At 37.1% G+C, this 20,535-nt stretch overlaps 1 protein-coding gene across 1 annotated transcript in view; it reads right to left on the bottom strand.

The window, feature by feature from the left end:
* GSDMC (gasdermin C) overlaps positions 1 to 13,100 on the bottom strand; it is a 39,612-nt gene extending 26,512 nt beyond the window's left edge. The window contains exons 1-3 of the mRNA XM_017870482.1: positions 12,229 to 13,100; positions 2,981 to 3,204; positions 1,793 to 1,976 (exon numbers count right to left, since the gene is read on the bottom strand). Of these exons, the coding sequence (XP_017725971.1) occupies positions 1,793 to 1,976; positions 2,981 to 3,200 (404 nt within the window). The 5' untranslated portion in view covers positions 3,201 to 3,204; positions 12,229 to 13,100. The remainder of the gene's footprint in view (positions 1 to 1,792; positions 1,977 to 2,980; positions 3,205 to 12,228) is intronic.
* Positions 13,101 to 20,535: the final 7,435 nt, after the last annotated feature.

The following is a 20,535-nucleotide window of genomic DNA, read 5'->3' as shown; positions in this document are numbered from 1 at the left end:
AAAAAAAAAAAAAAAAAAAAAAAAAAAAAAGGATAGTGTCTTCAAAAAATGGTGTTGAAAAAACTGGATATTCACATGCAAAAGACTGAAACTGGGTCCTTACCTTATACACAAAGATCAACTCCAAGTAGATTAGAAACCTAAGTATACGATACAGAACCTTAAAACATTTTTAGAAGAAAATACAGGGGGAAAGGTCCTCAAGACTGGTTATGGCAACAATTTGTTTGATATGACACCAAAAGCACCAGCAGCTAAAAAAAGAAAAGTGGTATTCAGCAAACTAAAAAGCTTCTGCACAGCAAAGGAAACAATCAATAGGGTGAAAATGCAACCTACAGAATGATCAAAAATATTTGCAAACCTGATAATGGGCTAATATCTAAAATATATAAAGAATTCATATAGCTAAATTGCAAAACAAAACAAAATCTTGATTTAAAAAATGGACAAAGGACCTAAATAGATATTTTCTCCAAAAAAAGACATACAAATAAGCTAACAGGCACATGAAATGGTGCTCAAAATTACTTATCAGGGACATACAAATCAAAACCACAATGAGACAAAACTTCGCATCTGTTAGGATGGCTTTTAACAAAAAGATAAGTGTTGGCAAAGATGTAAATTTAAGGAAATCCTTGTATGCTATTAGTTGGAATGTAATTGATATAGCCATATGGAAAACAGTATGTTGGTTCTTCAAAAAACTAAAACTAGAACTGCCATATGATCCAGCAATCCCATTTCTGGGTATACAGCCAATGAAAACTAAATCAGTAGTTCAAAGACATATCTGCACTTCTATGTTCATTGCAGCATTATTCACAAAAACCAAGACACCAAAACAACCTAAGTGCCTGTCAGCAGATGAATGGAAAAAGAAATCATGGTATGTGTGTACAGTGGAATATTATTCAGCCATAAAAAAGGAAGAAACCCTGCTATTTGCAACAACATGGATAAACCTTGATGGCTTTATGCTAAATAAAAATCAAACAGAGAAATACAAATACTGTATAATCTCACATATATGTGGAACCTGTAAAAGTCAGACTTATAGAAACAAAATATAATGGTGGTTAGCCAGGGTTAGGAAGTCAGGGAAATGGGGGGACATTCGTCAAAGGGAACACAGAGTAACAATACTGTATTGTATATTTGAAATTTGCTGAGAGTAGATATTAAATGTTCTCACCACACAAAAATAAAAAACGATAACTAGGTGAAGTAATAAATATGTTAACTGCCTTTATTGTGGTCTTTTCACAATATATACATACATCAAATCATCACATTGTACACCTTAAATTCACACAATTGTATTTGTCAACTATATCTCAATAGAGCTGAAAAAAATAAAAATAAATCCCAAGACAGTAATGTACATGTTATTTAAATAAACAGTTTTAGAGTCTTTGTCTCACTTAAATTAATACTTTGTTAATTTATTTTTTATTGCTTATTTTCTTACTCCCTGCCCATCCCTTGTCTCCACTAAATGTAAGCTGCTTTATGACAGGTACTTACATCTCTCTTGTTTTCATTCTATCCCCAATGAATAACAACACAGTAGTGGGTAGTTACTGCTCTAATAAGTACTTGTTAGGTAACTAATAGCTATTACTTGAGTAAAGGAAGGTATGAATACTTAAAAAGAGTAGCAAAATCTGGGATGTCATCATCTTGATTTTCATTCCTGCAACAAGACTTGCTAGATGTATTTTTGTGTTCAAGGATAGCACCCCCTGGGATACTGATGATCCATCCCCTTCCTCTCCCATGGCCTCACCTTTTTTGAAAGTCTTCCAGGTTTGGAGATGGGATGGTAACAATTTGAAACTCAAGGGAGCATCCATGGTCCACAGAGGTCTCCCCTGACACACTCACTTCTACACCAACATTCACACTCACATCAGCCTTATGCTTCTGGATCACAATGTCACTGAAGTGGAACGGTCCTCTCACAACAGTTTCTGGGAAAGAAAAGATGACCATAGGTTTAGCCAAGAATTCATTCAAGAATTCAAAGGTTTAGCCAAGAACAGCTGGTGAGCAGAATGAAATCACAAAGACCTATTTTGCCCCAACCCTCCCACTCATTTAAAACTCTGTTGAAAACTAACTAATCAACTGAACGTAAATTACTACAGACAGAAAATGTTTAAATGTTTAAAGGGGCACTGTGTGACAGAGATAAAATCTTCACCCTGAGAAATAGTGGTGTCAAATGTACAGTGTCCAGAAGACCCCTGGGATCATCCTTCCAGGCACACTGTCTCCTCTGCAGCAGGCACAGCACCCAGCCACAGAGGGCAGCACACAGGGGCCGAAAATGTTTGGGATGTGGAGCCAGACAGACCTGGGTTTGGATCGCAGTTCTATCAGTTCCCAGGGACGTAACTGTTTTTTGTTTGGTGGTTGTTGTTGTTTTGAGACAGAGTCTCACTCTGTCATCCAGGCTGGAGTGCATTGGTGCAGTCTCAGCTCACTGCAACCTCCACCTTCTGGGCTCAAGCAATTATTGAGTCTCAGCCTCCCGAGTATATGAGAGTACAAGAGTGCACCACCCTGTCTGGGTTTCGGCATGTTGACCAGACTGATCTCGAACTCCTGGCCTCAAGTGATCTGCCCGCCTCAGTCTCCCAAAGTGCTGGGATTATAGGCATGAGCCACAGTGCCCAGCCCCCAGGTACATAACTTTGAACAGACAATTGTATAACCTTCTATTTACTCTTATGTAAAATGGGGATAATATCCTCATGAGCCTGATGCAAATATTAAATGACCTAATGAATGCCTACATCCAGATAATTAGTAGGATTCTCAATTTGTCTTTGTTTCTTGCCCCTTGTCTACAGGCAAGGCTAGTCCTGAAAGTTCCTTTCTAGGTGCTCAGTTATTTTTGGATGCTGGGCCATCTTTTTCTGACCACCCATGTTTTTCACCCCTCACCTCCTAGGCCTCTGGCTGACAATACCTGGGACTGAAGAACTTGGCTCCAGGATATCATTGAGGGAGAATTCAACTGGAATATAGTCAGATTGTCCCCAAATAGATGAACGAGAATCCTTCTTCTTTCGTAATATAACAAACTGACGTAATTTGGTGGCACTCAGTAGGTATTTGACAGGTGTCAGGTCTTTGCTTCCAATCTCTTTGATCAAATTTTTGCTAATGCGTTCAAACATGGAGGGCATGTTGCTAGGAGGAGATGAAAGGAGAGCATCAGTTGGGAAAGGAAGAAAATGGTTAAACTCTCACCAATTATTGATATTTCCCCTAAAGGAAAAGATCTACATACGAGATTAGCAGGTCTTAACTTAAAATAGTGACTAGATTATAACTTTCTAAACTTTGAGTTCATTTTTTTGTTGTTTTTGAGACAGGGTCTTGCCATGTTGCCCAGACTGGTCTTGAACTCTTGGGCTTAAGTGATTCTCCCACCTCAGCCTACCTAGCATCTGGGATTATAGGCACACACCACCACACCTGGCTTCCAACTTTGGGCTTCTAAAGACAATTTGGGCTTCTGACAGAGGCACTGCTGTGAAATTCATTGCCCCTTATGGTTGGAGTAGGAAATCCTGGGTATCTCCTCACCTCTAACCCAGGGATACTCTAAATAACAAGAAGGAAGGGCTCAATACTGTCATCAACTAAAGGGCCAGAGGGAAGGCGGAGTTTATGTTAAGATGATATGAGTAGTGGTAGAGAATATGTTGGTGTTTGCAGTTTTACAGAGAAAGCCACACTGAGAAGTGGCAGTTGAACAATAACGTAGAGAAGGCAAGGTATAAACAATGAACATTATGTGGAGAAAAGAATTCCAGGTAGAGAAATCAGCAAGTGCAAAGATTTAGAAGCAATGCATGCCTGGAATATGTGAGGTGGAAAGGAAAGAAGATGAGGTCAGAAGAAACTGAAGGCAAGTTGGTGAAGGCCCCTGTCAGTCATTTTCATCACTCTCTTTTACTTGAAGTGAGATTAAAAGCCTTTGGAGGGATTTGAGCACACAAGTGACATATCTGTTGCATCTTTTGCAGAGAGATGTCTATGGCAGGTGGGTTGACATTAGCCTGCAGTAAGGGAGTTCAGGCAGAAGTGGGAAGTCTAGTAGGGTAGTTTTGCAATAATACAGGTAATCATTAATGACAGGGTAGGCCAGGGCATTGCACTCAAAGTAATGAGAAATGATCAGGTCCTAGTCTACACTGAAGGTAAAAACAACATATATGAAAAGGATGGTTTGCGGAGGATCGTTCCAAGATGGCCGAATAACAACAGTTCCAGTCTGCAACTCCCAGCGTGATCGATGCAGAAGACAGGTGATTTCTGCATTTCCAACTGAGGTACCTGGTTCATCTCACTGGGACTGGTTGCATAGTAGGTGCAGTCCACGGAGGGTGAGCCCAAGCAGGGCAGGGTGTTGCCTCACCAGGGAAGTGCAAGGGGTTGGGGGATTTCCCTTTCCTAGCCAAGGGAAGCCGTGACAGACTGTACCTGGAAAATTGGGACATTCCTGCCCTAATACTGCACTTTTCCAATGGTCTTAGCAAACAGCACACCAGGAGATTATATCCTGCGCCTGGCTCGGCAGGTCCCACGCCCACAGAGCCTTGCTCAGTGCTAGTGCAGCAGTCCAAGATTGAACTGCTAGCTGGCAGCCTGGGCTGGCGGAGGGGTGTCTGCCATTGCTGAGGCTTGAGTAGGTAAACAAAGCCACCAGGAAGCTCAGACTGGGTGGAGCCCACCGCAGCTCAACGAGGGCTGTCTGCCTCTGTAGACTCCACTCCACCTCTGGGGGCAGGGCATAGCTGAACAAAAGGGAGCAGAAACTTCTGCTGACTTAAACGTCCCTGACTGACAGCTCTGAACAGAGCAGTGGTTATCCCAGCACAGAGTTTGAGCTCTGAGGACAGATAGACTGCCTCCTCAAGGGAGTCCCTGACCCCTGTGTAGCCTAACTGGGAGACGTCTGCCAGTAGGGGCTGACTGACACCTTACACAGCTGGGTGCCCCTCTGAGACGAAGCTTCCAGAGGAAGGATCAGGCAGCAATATTTGCTGAGGCACTTTTCAAAAAAAAGACATACATGTGGCCAATCTTATTTAAAAAAAGCTCAACATCACTGATCATTAGAGAAATGCAAATCAAAACCACAATGAGATATCAACTGACACAAGCCTGAATGGCTATTAATAAAAGTCAAAAAATAACAGACGCTGGCAAGGTTGTGGAGAAAAAGGAATGCTTATACACTGTTGATGGGAATGTAAATCAGTTCAACCGTTGTGAAAGACAATTTGGTGATTCCTCAAAGTCCTAAAGACAGAAACACCATCTGACCCAGCAAGCTCATTACTGGGTATATACCCAAAAGAATAGATATCATTTTATAATAAAGACACCTACTTGCGTATGTTCATTGCAGCACTATTCACAATAGCAAAGACATGGAATAAACCTAAATACCCATCAACTGTGGACTGGATAAAGAAAATGTGGTACATATACCTCATGGAATACTACGTAGCCAAAAAAAGAACAAGATCAAGGACAGCTCCCAGTGGAGCTGGCGGCCATTATCCTTGATAAACTAACACAGAAACAGAAAACCAAATACCACATGTTTTCACTTATAAGTGGGAGCTAAATGATGAGAACACATAGACTCATGGAGGGGACCAACACACACTGGGGCCTACTGGAAGGTAGAGGATGGAGGGTGGGAGGAGGGAGAGGATCAGGAAAAATAACAAATGGGTACTAGGCTTAATACCTTGGTGACAAAATAATTTGTACAACAAACTCCCATGATACAAGTTTACCTATATAACAAACCTACACATGTACCCCTGAACTTAAAATAAAAGTATAGAAAAAGAAAATATATATATAATTTAAAAAAGAAAGAAAGAAAGAAAATGTAAGTCTCTAGTCCAGGAAGCCTATAAGGAAAACTATTTTTAAATTCTGCAATAAAATGTAATTTTGAATTAAAAAAAAAAAAAAGACTATTCAGGAAAACATGACCTTACCAAATAGACTAAATAAGGCATCAGGGACCAATCCCAGAGAGACAGAGATATGTAATCATTCAAACAAAGAATTCAAAGTAGCTGTTTTGAGGACACTCAAAAGAATTCAAGATAACACATAAAAGGAATTCAGAATTCTATCAGATACATTTTTTAAGGAAATTGAAATAATTAAAAAGAAGCAGAAATTCTGGAGTTGAAAAATACATTGACCTACAGGAGAATGCATCAGCATCTCTTAATAACAGAATTGATCAAACAGAAGGAAGAATTAATGATCTTGAAAACAAGCTATTTGAAATATATAGTCAAAGGAGACAAAAGAAAAAAGAAAGAAGCATGCTACAAGATGTAGAAAATAGCCTCAACAGGGCAAATCTAAGAGTTATTGGCCTTAAAGAGAAGATTGAGAAAGAGATAAGTGTAGAAAGTTTATGCAAAGGGAGAACTTCCCAAAACCAGAGTAAGATACCAATATTCAAGTACAAGGTACAAGAAGGTAACAGAACACCCAGCTAATTTAACCCAAAGAAGACTATCTCAGACATTTGATAATCAAACTCCCAAATATCAAGTATAAACTAAGAATTCTAAAATGGCAAAAGAAAAGAAAACATAGCAAATAATAAAATTCCAATACGTCTAGTATCAGACTTTTCACTGGAAACCTTACAGGCCAAGAGACAGTGGCATGACATATTTAATATGCTGAAGGGAAAAGAAACTTTTACCTTAGAGTAGTATATCTGGCAAAAAATATGCTTCAAGGATGAAGGAGAAATAAAGACCTTCCTAGACAGACAAAAACTGAGAGAGTTCATCAACACCAAACCTGTCTTACAAGAAATACTACAGGGAGTTGTTCAGTCTGAAAGAAAAGGATGTTAATGAGCAAGAAGAAATCATCTGAAGGTACAAAATTCAATGGTAGTAGGAAGCACACAGAAAAACACATAATATTGGAACACTGTAATTGTGTTGTGTAAAATACCCTTATCTTAAGTAGAAAGGCCAAATGATAAACCAATCAAAAACAACTACAACTTTCAAGACATAGTACCATAGGACATAAAGAGAAACAACAAACAGTTAAAAAGCAGGGAGACAAAGTTCAAGTGTAGAGTTTTATTAGTTTTCTTTTGTGTTTGTTTGTTTATGCAATCACTATTAAGTTGTCATCCATTTAAAATAATGAGTTATAAGATAGCATTTGCAAGCCTCACAGTAATTTCAAATCTAAAAACATACAATGAATAAGCAAAAAATGAAAAGCAAGAAATTAAAATATGCCATCAGTGAAAATTACCTTCACTAAAAGGAAGAGGAAAATGAAGAAGAAACAGAAGATCACAAAACAACCAGAAAACAAAAAATAAAATACCAAAAGTCCTCACTTATTAGTAATAACATTAAATGTAAATGAACTAAACTGTCCAATCTAAAGACATAGAGTGATTGAATTAATTAAAAAAACAAGACCCAATGATCTGTTACCTACAAGAAATACACTTCTCCTACAAAGATACACGTGGAATAAAAACATAAGAATGGAAAATACATTTGTGACAATGGAAACCAAAAAAGAGCAGGAATAGCTATACTTATATCAGACAAAATAGATTTAGATTCAGATTAGAGCTAAAGAGGTAGATCCCAATACAATAATAGCTAGAGACTTTAACATCTCGCTTTCAGCATTGGACAGATCTCCCAGACAGAAAATCAGCAAGGAAACATTGGACTCAATCTGTACTATAGAACAAATGAACCTAATAGGTATTTACAGAACATTTTATCCAATGGACGCAGAATACACATTTTTTCTTCTCATCACATGGATCATTTTCAAGAGTGGACCATATTTTAGGTCACAGAACTAGTCTTAAAACACTCAAAAAGTTGAAATAATATAATGTATCTTCTCTGAACACAATGGAATAAAACTAGAAATCAATAATAGGAATTTTAGAAATTATACAAACACATGGAAAGTAAACAATATGCTCCTGAATGACTGATGGGCCAATGAAGAAATTGATGAGGAAACTGAAACATTTCTTGAAACAAATGATAATGCAAGCATACCAAAACCCATGGGATACAGCAAAAGCAGTACAAAGAGGGAAATTTATAGCTATAAGTGTCTACATCAAAACAGAAGAAAAACTTCAAATAAATAACCTAATGATGCATTTTAAAGAACTAGAAAACCAAGAGCAGACCAAACCCAAAATTAGTAGAAAATAACAAACAATAATGATAGAGCAGAAATAAAGTTAAAATGAAGAAAACAATATAAAAGATGAATGAAATGAAAGTTGCTATGTTGAAAAGATAAACAAAATAGACAAATCTTTAGGCAGACTAAGAAAAAAGAGAGAAGGCCCAAATAAATAAAACATAGATGAAAAGAAAAGATTATAACTGATACTACAGAAATTCAAAGGATTATTGGTGGCTACTATGAACAACTATATACCAATAAATTGGAAAATCTAGAGGAAATTGATAAATTCCCAGAAACACACAGCCTACCAAGATTGAACCTTGAAGAAATCCAAAACCTGAACATATCAATCACAGTTAATGAGAGCAAGGCCGTAATAAAAAGTCTCCCAGTAAATAAATGCCTGGGACCCAATGAATTCAATGCTGAATTCTACCAAACATTTAAAGAAGAGCTAATACCAATCCTATTCAAACTATTTTTAAAAATAGACAAAGAGGGAATACTTCCAAACTCATTTTATGAGGCCAATATTACCCTAATAAAAAACAAGACAAAGAAACTTCAAAAAAACTACAAGCCAATATCTCTGATGAATATTGATGGAAACATCCTCAACAAAATACTAGGAAACCAAATTCAACAATACATTAAAAACATCATTTATCACGACCCAGGGATGCAAGGATGGTACAACATACACAAATCAATCAAGGTGATACCTTATATCAACAGAACGAAGGACAAAAACCATGTGATCATTTCCATTAATGCTGAAAAACACTTGATAAAACTCAATATCCCTTGATGATAAAACCCCTCAAAAAAGTGGGTATAGAAGGAACATACCTCAACATAATAAAAAGTCATATATGACAGACTCACTAAATGGGGAGAAGAAAAAAATAAAGGGCATCCTAATTGGAAAGGAAGAAGTCAAATTGTCCTTGTTTGTAGATGATGTGGTCTTATATTTGGAACAACCTAAAGATTCCAACAACAAAAAACTATTAGAAAGTTATAAATTCATTGGCCAGGCGCAGTGGCTCATGCCTGTAATCCCTGCACTTTGGGAGGCCAAGGTGGGTGGATCACAAAGTCAGGAGATCGAGACCATCCTGGCTAACACGGTGAAACCCCGTCTCTACTAAAAAGTACAAAAAATTAGCTGGGCATGGTGGCGGGCGCCTGTAGTCTCAGTTACTTGGGAGGCTGAGACAGGAGAATGGTGTGAACCCGGGAGGCAGAGCTTGGAGTGAGCCGAGATCACGCCACTGCACTCCAGCCTGGGTGACAGAGTGAGACTCCATCTCAAAAAAAAAAAAAAAAAAAAAAAAAGAAGTTATAAATTCATTAAAGTTACAGGATACAAAATCAACATCCAAAAAATCAGTAGCACTTCTGTATGCCAACAGCAAAGAATCAGAAAAGGAAATCAAGAAAGTAATCCCATTTACAAGAGCCACAAATAAAATTAAATTCCTAGGAATTAATTTAACTGAAGAAGCAAAAAATCTCCTCAATGAAAACTATAAAACGTTGATGAAAGAAACTAAAGATGACACAAAAAAATGAAAAGATATTCCATGTTCATAGATTGGAAGAATCAACATTGTTAAAATGTCCATACTATGCAAAGCAATCTTCAGATTCTATGCAAATTCTATCAAAATACCAATGACATTCTTCACAGAAAGAGAAAAAACAATCCTAAAATGTATATGGAAACACAAAAGACCCAGAATAACCAAATCTATCCTAAGCAAAAAGAGCAAAACTCAAGGAATCATATTATCTGACATCAAATTCTACTACAGAGCTACAGTAACCAAAACAGCATGGTACTGGCATGAAAACAGACACATAGACCAAAGAAAAATAATCAAGAACCCAGAAACAAATCCATACACCTACAGTAAGCTCATTTTTTACCAAGGTGCCAAGAATACACATTAGAGAAAGGACAGTCACTTCAATAAATGGTGCTGGGAAAGCTGGATATTCATATGCAGAAGACTGAAACTACACCACTCTCTCTCATCATGTACAAAAATAAAATCAAAATAGATTAAAGACTTCAATCTAAAGCCTCAAACTGTGAAACTACTACAGGAAAACATTGGGGAAACTCTCTAGGACATTGGTCTAGGCAAAAATTTCTTAAGTAATACACCATAAGCACAGGTAACCAAAGCAAAAATAGACAAATTGGATCTCATTAAGTTACAAAGCTTCCTTCCAGCAAAAGGAAAAATCAGCAACAGAAAAATACGACCCACAGAATGGGAGAAAATATTTGCAAACCGCCCATCTGAAAAGGGATTAATAACTAGAAAATATAAGGAGCTCACACAACTCTATAGGAAAAATATAATTGGATTAAAATATGGGCAAAAGAGTTGAATAAACATTTCTCAAAGGAATACATACAAATGAAAACTCATATGAAAAGGTCCTCAACATTTTAGTTATCAGAAAATGTCAATCAAAACTACAATGAGATATAATCTCACCCCTGTTAAAATCTCACCCATTAATAAAAAATGCTGGAGAGAAGGTGGAGAAAAGAGAACCTTGTACCCTGTTTGTGGGAATGTAAATTAGTACAGCCACTATGGAGAACAGTTTGGACCTTCCTCAAAAAGCTAAAAATAGAGCTGCCATACAACCTAGCAACCTCTCTACTGGGTATACACCCAAAAGAAAGAAAAACAGTATATTGAAGAGATATCTGCACTCCCATGTTTGTTGCAGCACTGTTCACAATAGCCAAGATTAGGAAACAATGCAAGTGTTCATCAACAAATGAACAGTTAAAATGTGGTACATATACATAACAGAGTACTACTCAACCATAAAAAAGAATGAGATTGGCTGGGTGCGGTGGCTCATGCCTGTAATCCCAGCACTTTGGGAGGCTGAGGTGGGTGGATCACCTGAGGTCAGGAGTTCAAGACCAGCCTGACCAACATGGAGAAATCCCGTCTCTACTAAAAATACAAAATTAGCCAGATGTGGTGGCACATGCCTGTAATCCCAGCTACTCAGGAGGCTGAGGCAGGAGAATCACTTGAACCCAGGAAGTGGAGGTTGCAGTGAGCCAAGATCACGCTGTTGCACTCCAGCCTGGGCAACAAGAGCAAAACTCCATCTCAAAAAAAAAAAAAAAAGAGAGGTCCCGTCATTCGCAACAACATAGATGGGACTAGATGTGATTAAGTAAATAAACCAGGCACAAAAAGACAAACTTTACATGTTCTCACTTATTTATGAGAGCTAAACATTAAGACAATTGAAGTTATGGAGATAGAGAGTCAAATGATGGTTACCAGAGGCTGGGAAGGGTATTAGGGGGTGGCAGGGAGGTGGGGATGGTTAATGAGTACCAAAAAAATAGTTAGACTGAATAAGATCTAGTATTTCTGAATAAGACCTAGGATTTGATAGCACAACGGGGTGACTATAGTCAATAATTGTACAGTTAAAAATAGCTAAAACAGTATAACTGTATTGTTACAATTAAGAGTATAATTGTATTGTTACAATTAAAACAAATAGGAATAGGATTTCCTAACTATAGGAATTCGGTTTTTGAACATTCTAAATATGTTCAATAATGAAGAGAGTCAGAATTTTCAACAGTTTATGTAAAAGTCCTGATGTGACCATTTCAATTCTGTCTGATAGGGGCCACATAAGAGCTCACTGGACAACAGAGAATAATAAGAACATAAGAAGTTTCTCCAAGACTGGACGTGTACAACAATGTATCAAAGATATATTCCTTAGCCATACATGCTATCAGGAATTCTCCATTATTAAAAAGAACTTAACTTCCTTTTCAGTCAAATTATGTAGGAAAAGAAAATTCTTTGACTCATTTCACAAACCCATCCTGAACATTTTTGTCGCTGATGATGGTACCTTTTCTTTTTCATCCCCGATCCCATTAGGACTTACCAGATTATATATCCTTTTGTCCTGTAGAGAAATAGCACAATTGGCCGGGCGCGGTGGCTCACGTCTGTAATCCCAGCACTTTAGGAGGCTGAGGCTGGTGGATCACAAGGTCAGGAGTTCAAGATCAGCCTGGCCAAGATGGTGAAACCCCGTCTCTACTGAAAATACAAAAATTAGCCAGGAGTGGTGGCAGGCACCTGTAATACCAGTTACTTGGGAGGCTGAGGCAGAGAACTGCTTGAACCCGGGAGGCAGAGGTTGCAGTTAGCTGAGATCGCACCACTGCCCTCCAGCCTGGGCGACTCCGTCTCAAAAGAAAAAAAAAGAGAGAGAGAGAAATAGCACAATTGAGTGGGGTCCCTTCCAGTCTTCAGACCTCCTGCAGTCAACCAGAAATTGTCAGACAAATTCCAGGACCAGGTCAATGTGATTCTGCTCACTGTTCTCTTCTCAACAACGAGTCCCTGATTCAATTTTCAATCCTGGAAAAATAAGCACAGGGAGGGCCCTCTTCATTTCCGAAAGAGTAAGTCTGTTCTGGATCACAGAACCTTAGCTCTCAAGTCTTTCTCAGCCAAAAATCTGTGGAACAAAATCAAGTAGCATCTAATTACATATCTCCTGAATCAGAATTCAAAAGGCTTCTTCAGTGTCACACCCATTTCCTTTCACATACAGAACTAGCTGAGCAAGTCTTTGATTCATGGATTCCCAGCAACTGTAGCTGTAACAACTTCTTTGGCTTGCATTCCTCTGGTATATGTGCTGAATTTAGAATTCAATCACTGGACACCAGGAAAGGCAACTTCAGCAGGAGGGACAGGCACCAGTGCCAGGGCCCTGGGAAGTATCTCTGAACCGCCTACATGTGGAGCTCTGTACAACAGGAATTACTGTGCTTAATGCTTCCTCTGTATTAAGTACCATGCATGTATTATCTAAATCTATTCTTGCAACAATCTTTATTTTAAAGATAAATAAAAAGGGGATTTGTGAAAAGAATTAAAAACTTGCCTGAAACCCATGTTCTTTCCAATTACTCCCTATGGGTTTCAAGATGAAGTAAAGTGCCTATAGGAGGAGAAACTGTATAAACAGGATTGCTACACCTTTAAGTTTTGAGTAACTTCCTGGAACTGACACTCAATACAACAACATTCCTTTCAGCTGACAGTATTTCACAATGCATTTACTTTACTTTTGTTTTCTTTTAATATTCAAAAAAGTCTTGTGCCTTGCCTTTCCACTATAAGAACCTGATATGCACTTCACTTGGGACAAAGCTCAGACTGTACTTTCTGCGTATCACCAGCAGACACGATGTACCAAATTAACTTTCACGTTCTATAATTTTCATTGTAAAAACTACAGACATACATAACCCTTTTGTGTACCAACATTCTACAGGCCCCAACCTGCTGCTGGGTAATTCAGAAGTCAGAGAAAAGTAATTTAGCTGTTTGGGAACAGTTATGTGAGTCACATCAACTTACATAACAGATAAAGAAAAGCTCTCTAAAAGAAAGTGATATTTATTCAAGAATAAGCATTGCAATGGGAATATGCATGCCGTCACAAACTATGTGTGTATTCAGAGAAGAGTGAATACACAGTAAGGGAAGAAAAAAGTTTCAAAAAGAAAAATAAGAAGGATTACACAATTATTTTGAATCAATTATCTTTGGTTACAAGGATCAGTAACAAAGGTGGCACCAGTCCAAGGTTAGACAGGCAGTTGGTGGGCAGATATCCCGGCAGAAGTATTTTTTGTTTAAGGTTGCAGTAGCCTTTGGGGAAGGCTGTGGTTTTTGGTTTTGTTTTGTCTTTAATTTTTATGGGTACATAGATTTATATACTTATTTATGGTATATATGGGATATCTTAAGACAGGCATACAATGTATAATAATCACACCAGGGTAAATGAGGTATCCATCATCTCAGACTTTTTTTGTTTGTTTACAATATAATTATACTCTTTTAGTTATTTTTAAGTGTACAATTAAATTATTATTGACTATCGTCACCCTGTTGTGTTATCAGACATTAGATCTTATTCATTCTAAATTTTTTTGTACTCATTAACCATTCCCCCTACCCCTGCACACCCACCTTACTACACTTCCCAGCCTCTGATAACCATCCTTTTATTCTCTATCTCCATAAGTTCAATTGTTTTAATCTTTAGCTTTCACAAATAAGAGAGAACATTTAAAGTTTGTCTTTCTGTGCTTAGCTTATTTCACTTAACATAATGACCTCCAGTTCATCCATGTTGCTGCAAATGACAGGATCTCATTTTTTTATGGCTGAATAGTACTCCATTTTGTATACTTACCATTTTTTTATTCATTCATTGGTTGATGGACACTTGGATTGCTTCCAAATCTGGCTATTGTGAACGGAACTGCAATAAACATGGGAGTGCAGATATCTCTTCAGTATACTGATTTCCCATTTTGGGGGTATATACTTAGCAGTGGGTTTGCTGGATCATACGATAGTGCTATTTTCAGTTTTTCTGAGGAAGGCCCAAACTGTTCTCCATAGTAGTTGTACTAATTCACATTCCCATAAACAGTGTCCAAGAGTCCCCTTTTTGTCACATCCTCTCCAGCCTGTTATTGCCTGTCTTTTGGATAAAATCCATTTTAGCAGATGTGAGATGATATCTCATTGTAGTTTTGATTGACGTCTCTCTGATGATCAATAATGTCGAGCACCTTTTCATATGCGTGTTTGTCATTTGTATGTCGTCTTTTGAGAAATGTCTATTTAGAACTTTTGCCTATATTTTAATTGGTTTATTAGATTTTTTCCTATAGAGTTGTTTGAGCTCCTTGTGTGCTCTGCTTACAAATCCTTTGTCAGATGGTTAATTTGCAAATATTTTCTCCCATTCTTTGGGTTTTCTTCTTCTGTTGTTGATTGTTCTTTGCTGGAAGGAAGCTTTTTACTTTGATGTGGTTGCATTTGTCCATTTTTGCTTTGGCTGCCTGTGCTTGTGGGGTATTACTCAAGAAATGTTTGCCCATTCCAATGTCCTGGAGAGTTTCCCCAGTGTTTCATTGTAGTAGTTTCATAATTTGAGTCCTTAGATTCAATTCCTTAATCTATTTTAATTTAATTCTTGTATATAGTGAGAGATAAGGGTCTAGTTTCAGTCTTCTACATGTGGATATCTAGTTGTTGGAACACCATTTATTGAAGAGACTGTCTTTTCCCCAATGTGTAGTCTTGGCACCTTTGTGAAAAATGAGTTCACTGTAGGTATATGGATTTGTTTCTGGGTTCTCTATTCTTTTTTTGTTGGTCTATGTGTCTGTTTTTATGGCAATACCATGCTCTTTTGGTTACTATAGCCCTGTAGTATAATTTGAAGTCAAGTAATGTGATTCCTTGAGTTGTGTTCTTTTTGCTCAGCATAGTTTCAGTTATTCTGAGCCTTTTGTGTTTCCACATAAATTTAAGGATTGATTTTTCCCTTTCTGTGAAGAATGTCATGGATAGTTTGATAAGATTGTATAGAATCTGAAGATTGCTTTGGGTAGTATAGACATTTTAACAATATTGATTCTTCCAATCTATGAACATGGAATATCTTTCCATTTTTTGTGTCCTCTTCAATTTATTCCATCAATGTTTTATAGTTTTCATTGAAGAGATTTTTCACTTCTTCAGTTAAATTAATTCCTAGGAATTTAATTTTATTTGTAGCTCTTGTAATTGGGATTACTTTCTTGATTTCCTTTTCCGATTCTTTGCTGTTGGCATATAGAAGTGCTACTGATTTTTGCATGTGGATTTTGTATCTGGAAACTTTCATTTATTTATCACTTCTAATAGCGTTTTTTGTTGGACTGTTTAGGTTATTCCATATTTAAGATCACATCATCCACAAACAAGGATAATTTGACTTCTTCCTTTCCAATTTGGATGCCCTTTACTTTTGTCTCGTCTGATTGCTCTAGCTAGGAGTTCCGTTCCAGTAGTATGTTGAACAATAGTGGTAAAAGTGGACATCCTTCTTGTGTTCCCAATCTTAGAGAAAAGGCTTTCAGTTTTTCCTCATTCAGTATAATACTAGGTATGAGTCTGTAGTATATGGCTTTTATTATGTTGAAGTATGTTTCTTCTACATCCAATTTTTTAGAATTTTTATCATGAAGGGATATTGAATGTATTTATTCAAATGGTTTTTCAACACCAATAGAAATGATCATGTGGTTTTTGTCCTTTATTCTACTGATATGATGTATCACATTGATTGATCTGTGTACACTGAACCATCCTTACATCCCTAGGATAAATCCCACTTGTTCTTAATGAATGATCGCTTTAATGTGTTGTTGAATTTGGTTTGCTCATGTTTTGTTGATGTTTCCATCAATATTCATCAAAGTTGTTAGCTTGTATTTTCTTTTTTTTGATGGATCTTTGTCTGATTTTGGTATCAGGGTACTCCTGGCCTCACATAATAGGTTTAGACATATTCCTGCCTCCTCTATTTTTTGAAATAGTTTGAAAGAATTGATACTAATTTGAAAAAAAATCAGGAGGGAAGTTGTTGGGTCCTGGGCTTTTTTTGCTGACAGACTTTTTATTATAGCTTTGATCACGTTACTTATTATTGGCCTACTCGGGTTTTGGATTTTTTCCTGGTTCAATCTTGCTACATTGTATGTGTCTACGGATGTAACAATTGCTTCTAGGTTTTCTGATTTATTGGCATATAGCTGCTCACAGTATCCTCTAACAGTCCTTTGAATTTCTGTGGTATCAGTTGTAATGTCTCATTTTTTATCTTCAATTTCATTTATTTGGGTCTTCTCTCTTTTTTTTTAGTTAGTCTGGCTAAAAATGGGTCAATTTTGGCCAGGTGTGGTGGCTCACACCTGTAGTCCCAGCACTTTGGGAGGTCAAGGCAGGCAGATCACTTGAGGTCAGGAGTTCAAGCCCAGTATGGCCAACATGGTGAAACCCCATCTCCACTAAAAATACAAAAATTAGCCAGGTGTGGTGGCATGCACCTGTAATCACAGCTACTTAGGAGGCTGAGGCAGGAGAATCACTTGAACCTAGGAGGTGGAGGTTGCAGTGAGCTAAGATCACACCACTGCACTCCAGCCTGGGCAACAGAGCAAGACCCCATCTCAAGAAATATTAATTATAATAATAGAAAATGTGTCAATTTATCTTCTTAAAAAATCGACTTTTCATTTTTTAATCTTTTGTATTGTTTTCTTCTTTTCAATATAATATCTTTCCAATCTGATCTTTATTATTTCATGTCTTCTACTAACTTTGGATTGGGTTTGCACTTGCTTTTCTAGTTATTTAAGATGTATCATTAGGTAGTTATCTAAAGTTTCTCTTCTTTTTTGATGTAGGCCGTTATAGCTATACATTTTTCTCTTATTACTTCTTTTACCATATCATATAGGTTTGGATATACTGTGTTTCCATTATCATTCATTTCAAAAAATTTTTCAATTTCCTTCTTAATCTCTTTATTGACTCACTAGTCATTCAGGAGCATATTGTTTAATTTCCATGTGTTTATATAGTTTCCAAAATTCTTCTTGTTATGGATTTCTAGTTTTATTCCATTGTGGTCAGAGAAGATACTTGATATTATTTCAACTTCTTTTAATGGTTTACAACTTGTTTTGTGATCTAACATATGGTCTATTCTTGAGAATGATCAATTTGATAAGAAGAAAAACATGTATTCTGCAGCCATTGAATGATAGGTATTCTGTAAATACCTATTAGGTTCATTTGTTCTATAGTGCAGATTAAGTCCAATGTTTCTTTGTTGAGTTTCTGTCTAGGAAATCTGTCCAATATCAAAAGTTGTGGGTTGAAGCCTCCAGCTATTATTGTACTAGGGTCTAACTCTCTCTTTGGCTCTAATAATATTTGCTTTACATATCAGTGTACTCCCGTGTTGAGTGCATATATATTTGGAATTATTATATCTCCCTGAATTAACCCCTTTGTCATTGTATACTAACCTTGTTTGTCTCTTGATACAGTATGTGTCTTGAAATCTATTTTGTCTGATATAGGATAGCTACTTCTGCTCTTTTTTGGTTTCCATTGGCATGGTATATCTTTTCCCGTCCTTTATTTTCCATCTAAGTGTGTCTTTATAGGTGAAGTGTGTTTCCTGAAGGCAACAGATTATTGGTGCTTGGTTTTTGTTTTTTGGGTTTTTTTGTTTTTGTTTGTTTTGTTGTTGTTGTTGTTGTTTTGAGACAGAGTCTCGCTCTGTTGCCCAGGCTGGAGTGCAGTGGTGTGATCGCGGCTCACTGCAACCTCCACCTCCTGGGTTCAAGCAATTTTCCTACCTCAGCCTCCCAAGTAGCTAGGATTACAGGCTTGCACCACCACACCCGGCTAATTTTTGTATTTTTAGTAAAGACAGGGTGTCACCATGTTGACCGGGCTAGCCTCAAACTCCTGACCTCAAGTGATCCACCCACCTCAGTCTCCCAAAGTGCTTGGATTACAGGCATGAGTCACCATGCCCAGCCTTGTTGTTGTTGTTGTTGTTGTTGTTGTTGTTGTTGTTGTTTAATCCATTCAGATAATCTACATCTTCTCACTAGGGAGTTTAGACCATTTACATTCGGTGTTATTAGTGATAAGTAAAGACTTACTCATGCCATTTTGTTATTTGTTTTCTGCTTGTTTTGTGAAATTCTGTTCCTTCTTTCCTTCCTTCATCTCTTATTTTTAGTTAAGTTGATTTTCTCTGGTGGTATGTTTTAGTTTCTTGTGTTTTTTTTTTTGTTTGTTTGTTTTTTTTTTTTTTTGCATATCCATTGTATGTTTTTAGATTTGAAGTTACCCTGAGGCTTCCAAATACTATCTTATAACCCATTATTTTAAACTGATGACAACACTGATTGCAAAACAAGCAAAATTAAACTAAAAACTATACACTTCAATTTTTTGTGTGTCTGTTTATGTCCTATTGTACTCTATCTTGAAAAGTTGTAGTAATTTTTGATCAGTTCATCTTTTTTCCTACTTAAGATATGAATAGTTTACACACCCCAAATACAGTTATAATATTCTGTGTTTTTATGTGTACTTACTATTACCATTGAGTTTTGTACCTTTAGATGATTTCTTCTTACTCATTAACACCCTTTTCTTTTAGATTGAAGAACTCTCTTTACTTTTTCTTGTAGGACAGGTCTGGCGTTGATGAAATCCCTCAGCTTTTGTTTTTCTGGGAAAGTTTTCATTTCTCCTTCATCCTTGAAGGATATTTTTGCTGGATATACTATTCTAGGGTAAAATTTTTTTTTCCTTTAGCACTTTTAATATGTCATGTCACTCTCTACTGGCCTGTAAGGTTTCCAGTGAAAAGTCTGCTGCCAGATATATCGGAGCGCCATTGTTATTTTTCTTTTCTTTTCTCTCGCTGCTTTAGCTTTGCTTTCTTTATACTTGACCTTTGGGAGTTTGATTATGAGATGACTTAAGGTAGTCTTTTTTAGATTAAATCTGCTAGGTTTTCCATAACTTTCTTGTACATGAATATTGTTACCTTTCCTAGATCCGGGAAGTTCTCTGATATCCCTTTGAGGTTTTTTTTTTTTTCCCCATAGGTTTTGGGGAACAGGTGGTGTTTGGTTACATGAAAAAATTCTTTAGTGGTGGTTTCTGAAATTTAGTAGTGATTTCTGAAATTTTGGTGCACCCGAAAGCAACTGCTGTTGTTTTAAAGTTTGTTTTGTCTAATATAAGAATAGCTATTTTGCTTGCTTTTGCTGTTCATTTGCATGGAGTATCTTTTTTTGTTTTTGTTTTTTTCTTTTTTTTTTATTATTATACTTTAAGTTCTAGGGTACATGTGCATAACGTGCAGGTTTGTTACATATGTATACTTGTGCCATGTTGGTGTGCTGCACCCATCAACTCGTCAGTACCCATCAACTCGTCATTTACATCAGGTATAACTCCCAATGCAATCCCTCTCCTCTCCCCCTGCCCCGTGATAGGCCCCGGTGTGTGATGTTCCCCTTCCCGAGTCCAAGTGATCTCATTGTTCAGTTCCCACCTATGAGTGAGAACATGCGGTGTTTGGTTTTCTGTTCTTGCGATAGTTTGCTGAGAATGATGGTTTCCAGCTGCATCCATGTCCCTACAAAGGACTCAAAGTCATCCTTTTCTATGGCTGCATAGTATTCCATGGTGTATATGTGCCACATTTTCTTAATCCAGTCTGTCACTCACACCAGTTAGAATGGCAATCATTAAAAAGTAGGAAACAACAGGTACTGGATAAACA

This window comes from Rhinopithecus bieti, unplaced genomic scaffold, assembly GCF_001698545.2.
Source record: "Rhinopithecus bieti isolate Rb0 unplaced genomic scaffold, ASM169854v2 scaffold_54, whole genome shotgun sequence".
NCBI classification, from domain to species: Eukaryota; Metazoa; Chordata; class Mammalia; order Primates; family Cercopithecidae; genus Rhinopithecus; species Rhinopithecus bieti.
The sequence above is the reverse complement of the archived record's forward strand: the minus strand, read 5'-3'. Positions and strand labels throughout refer to the sequence as shown.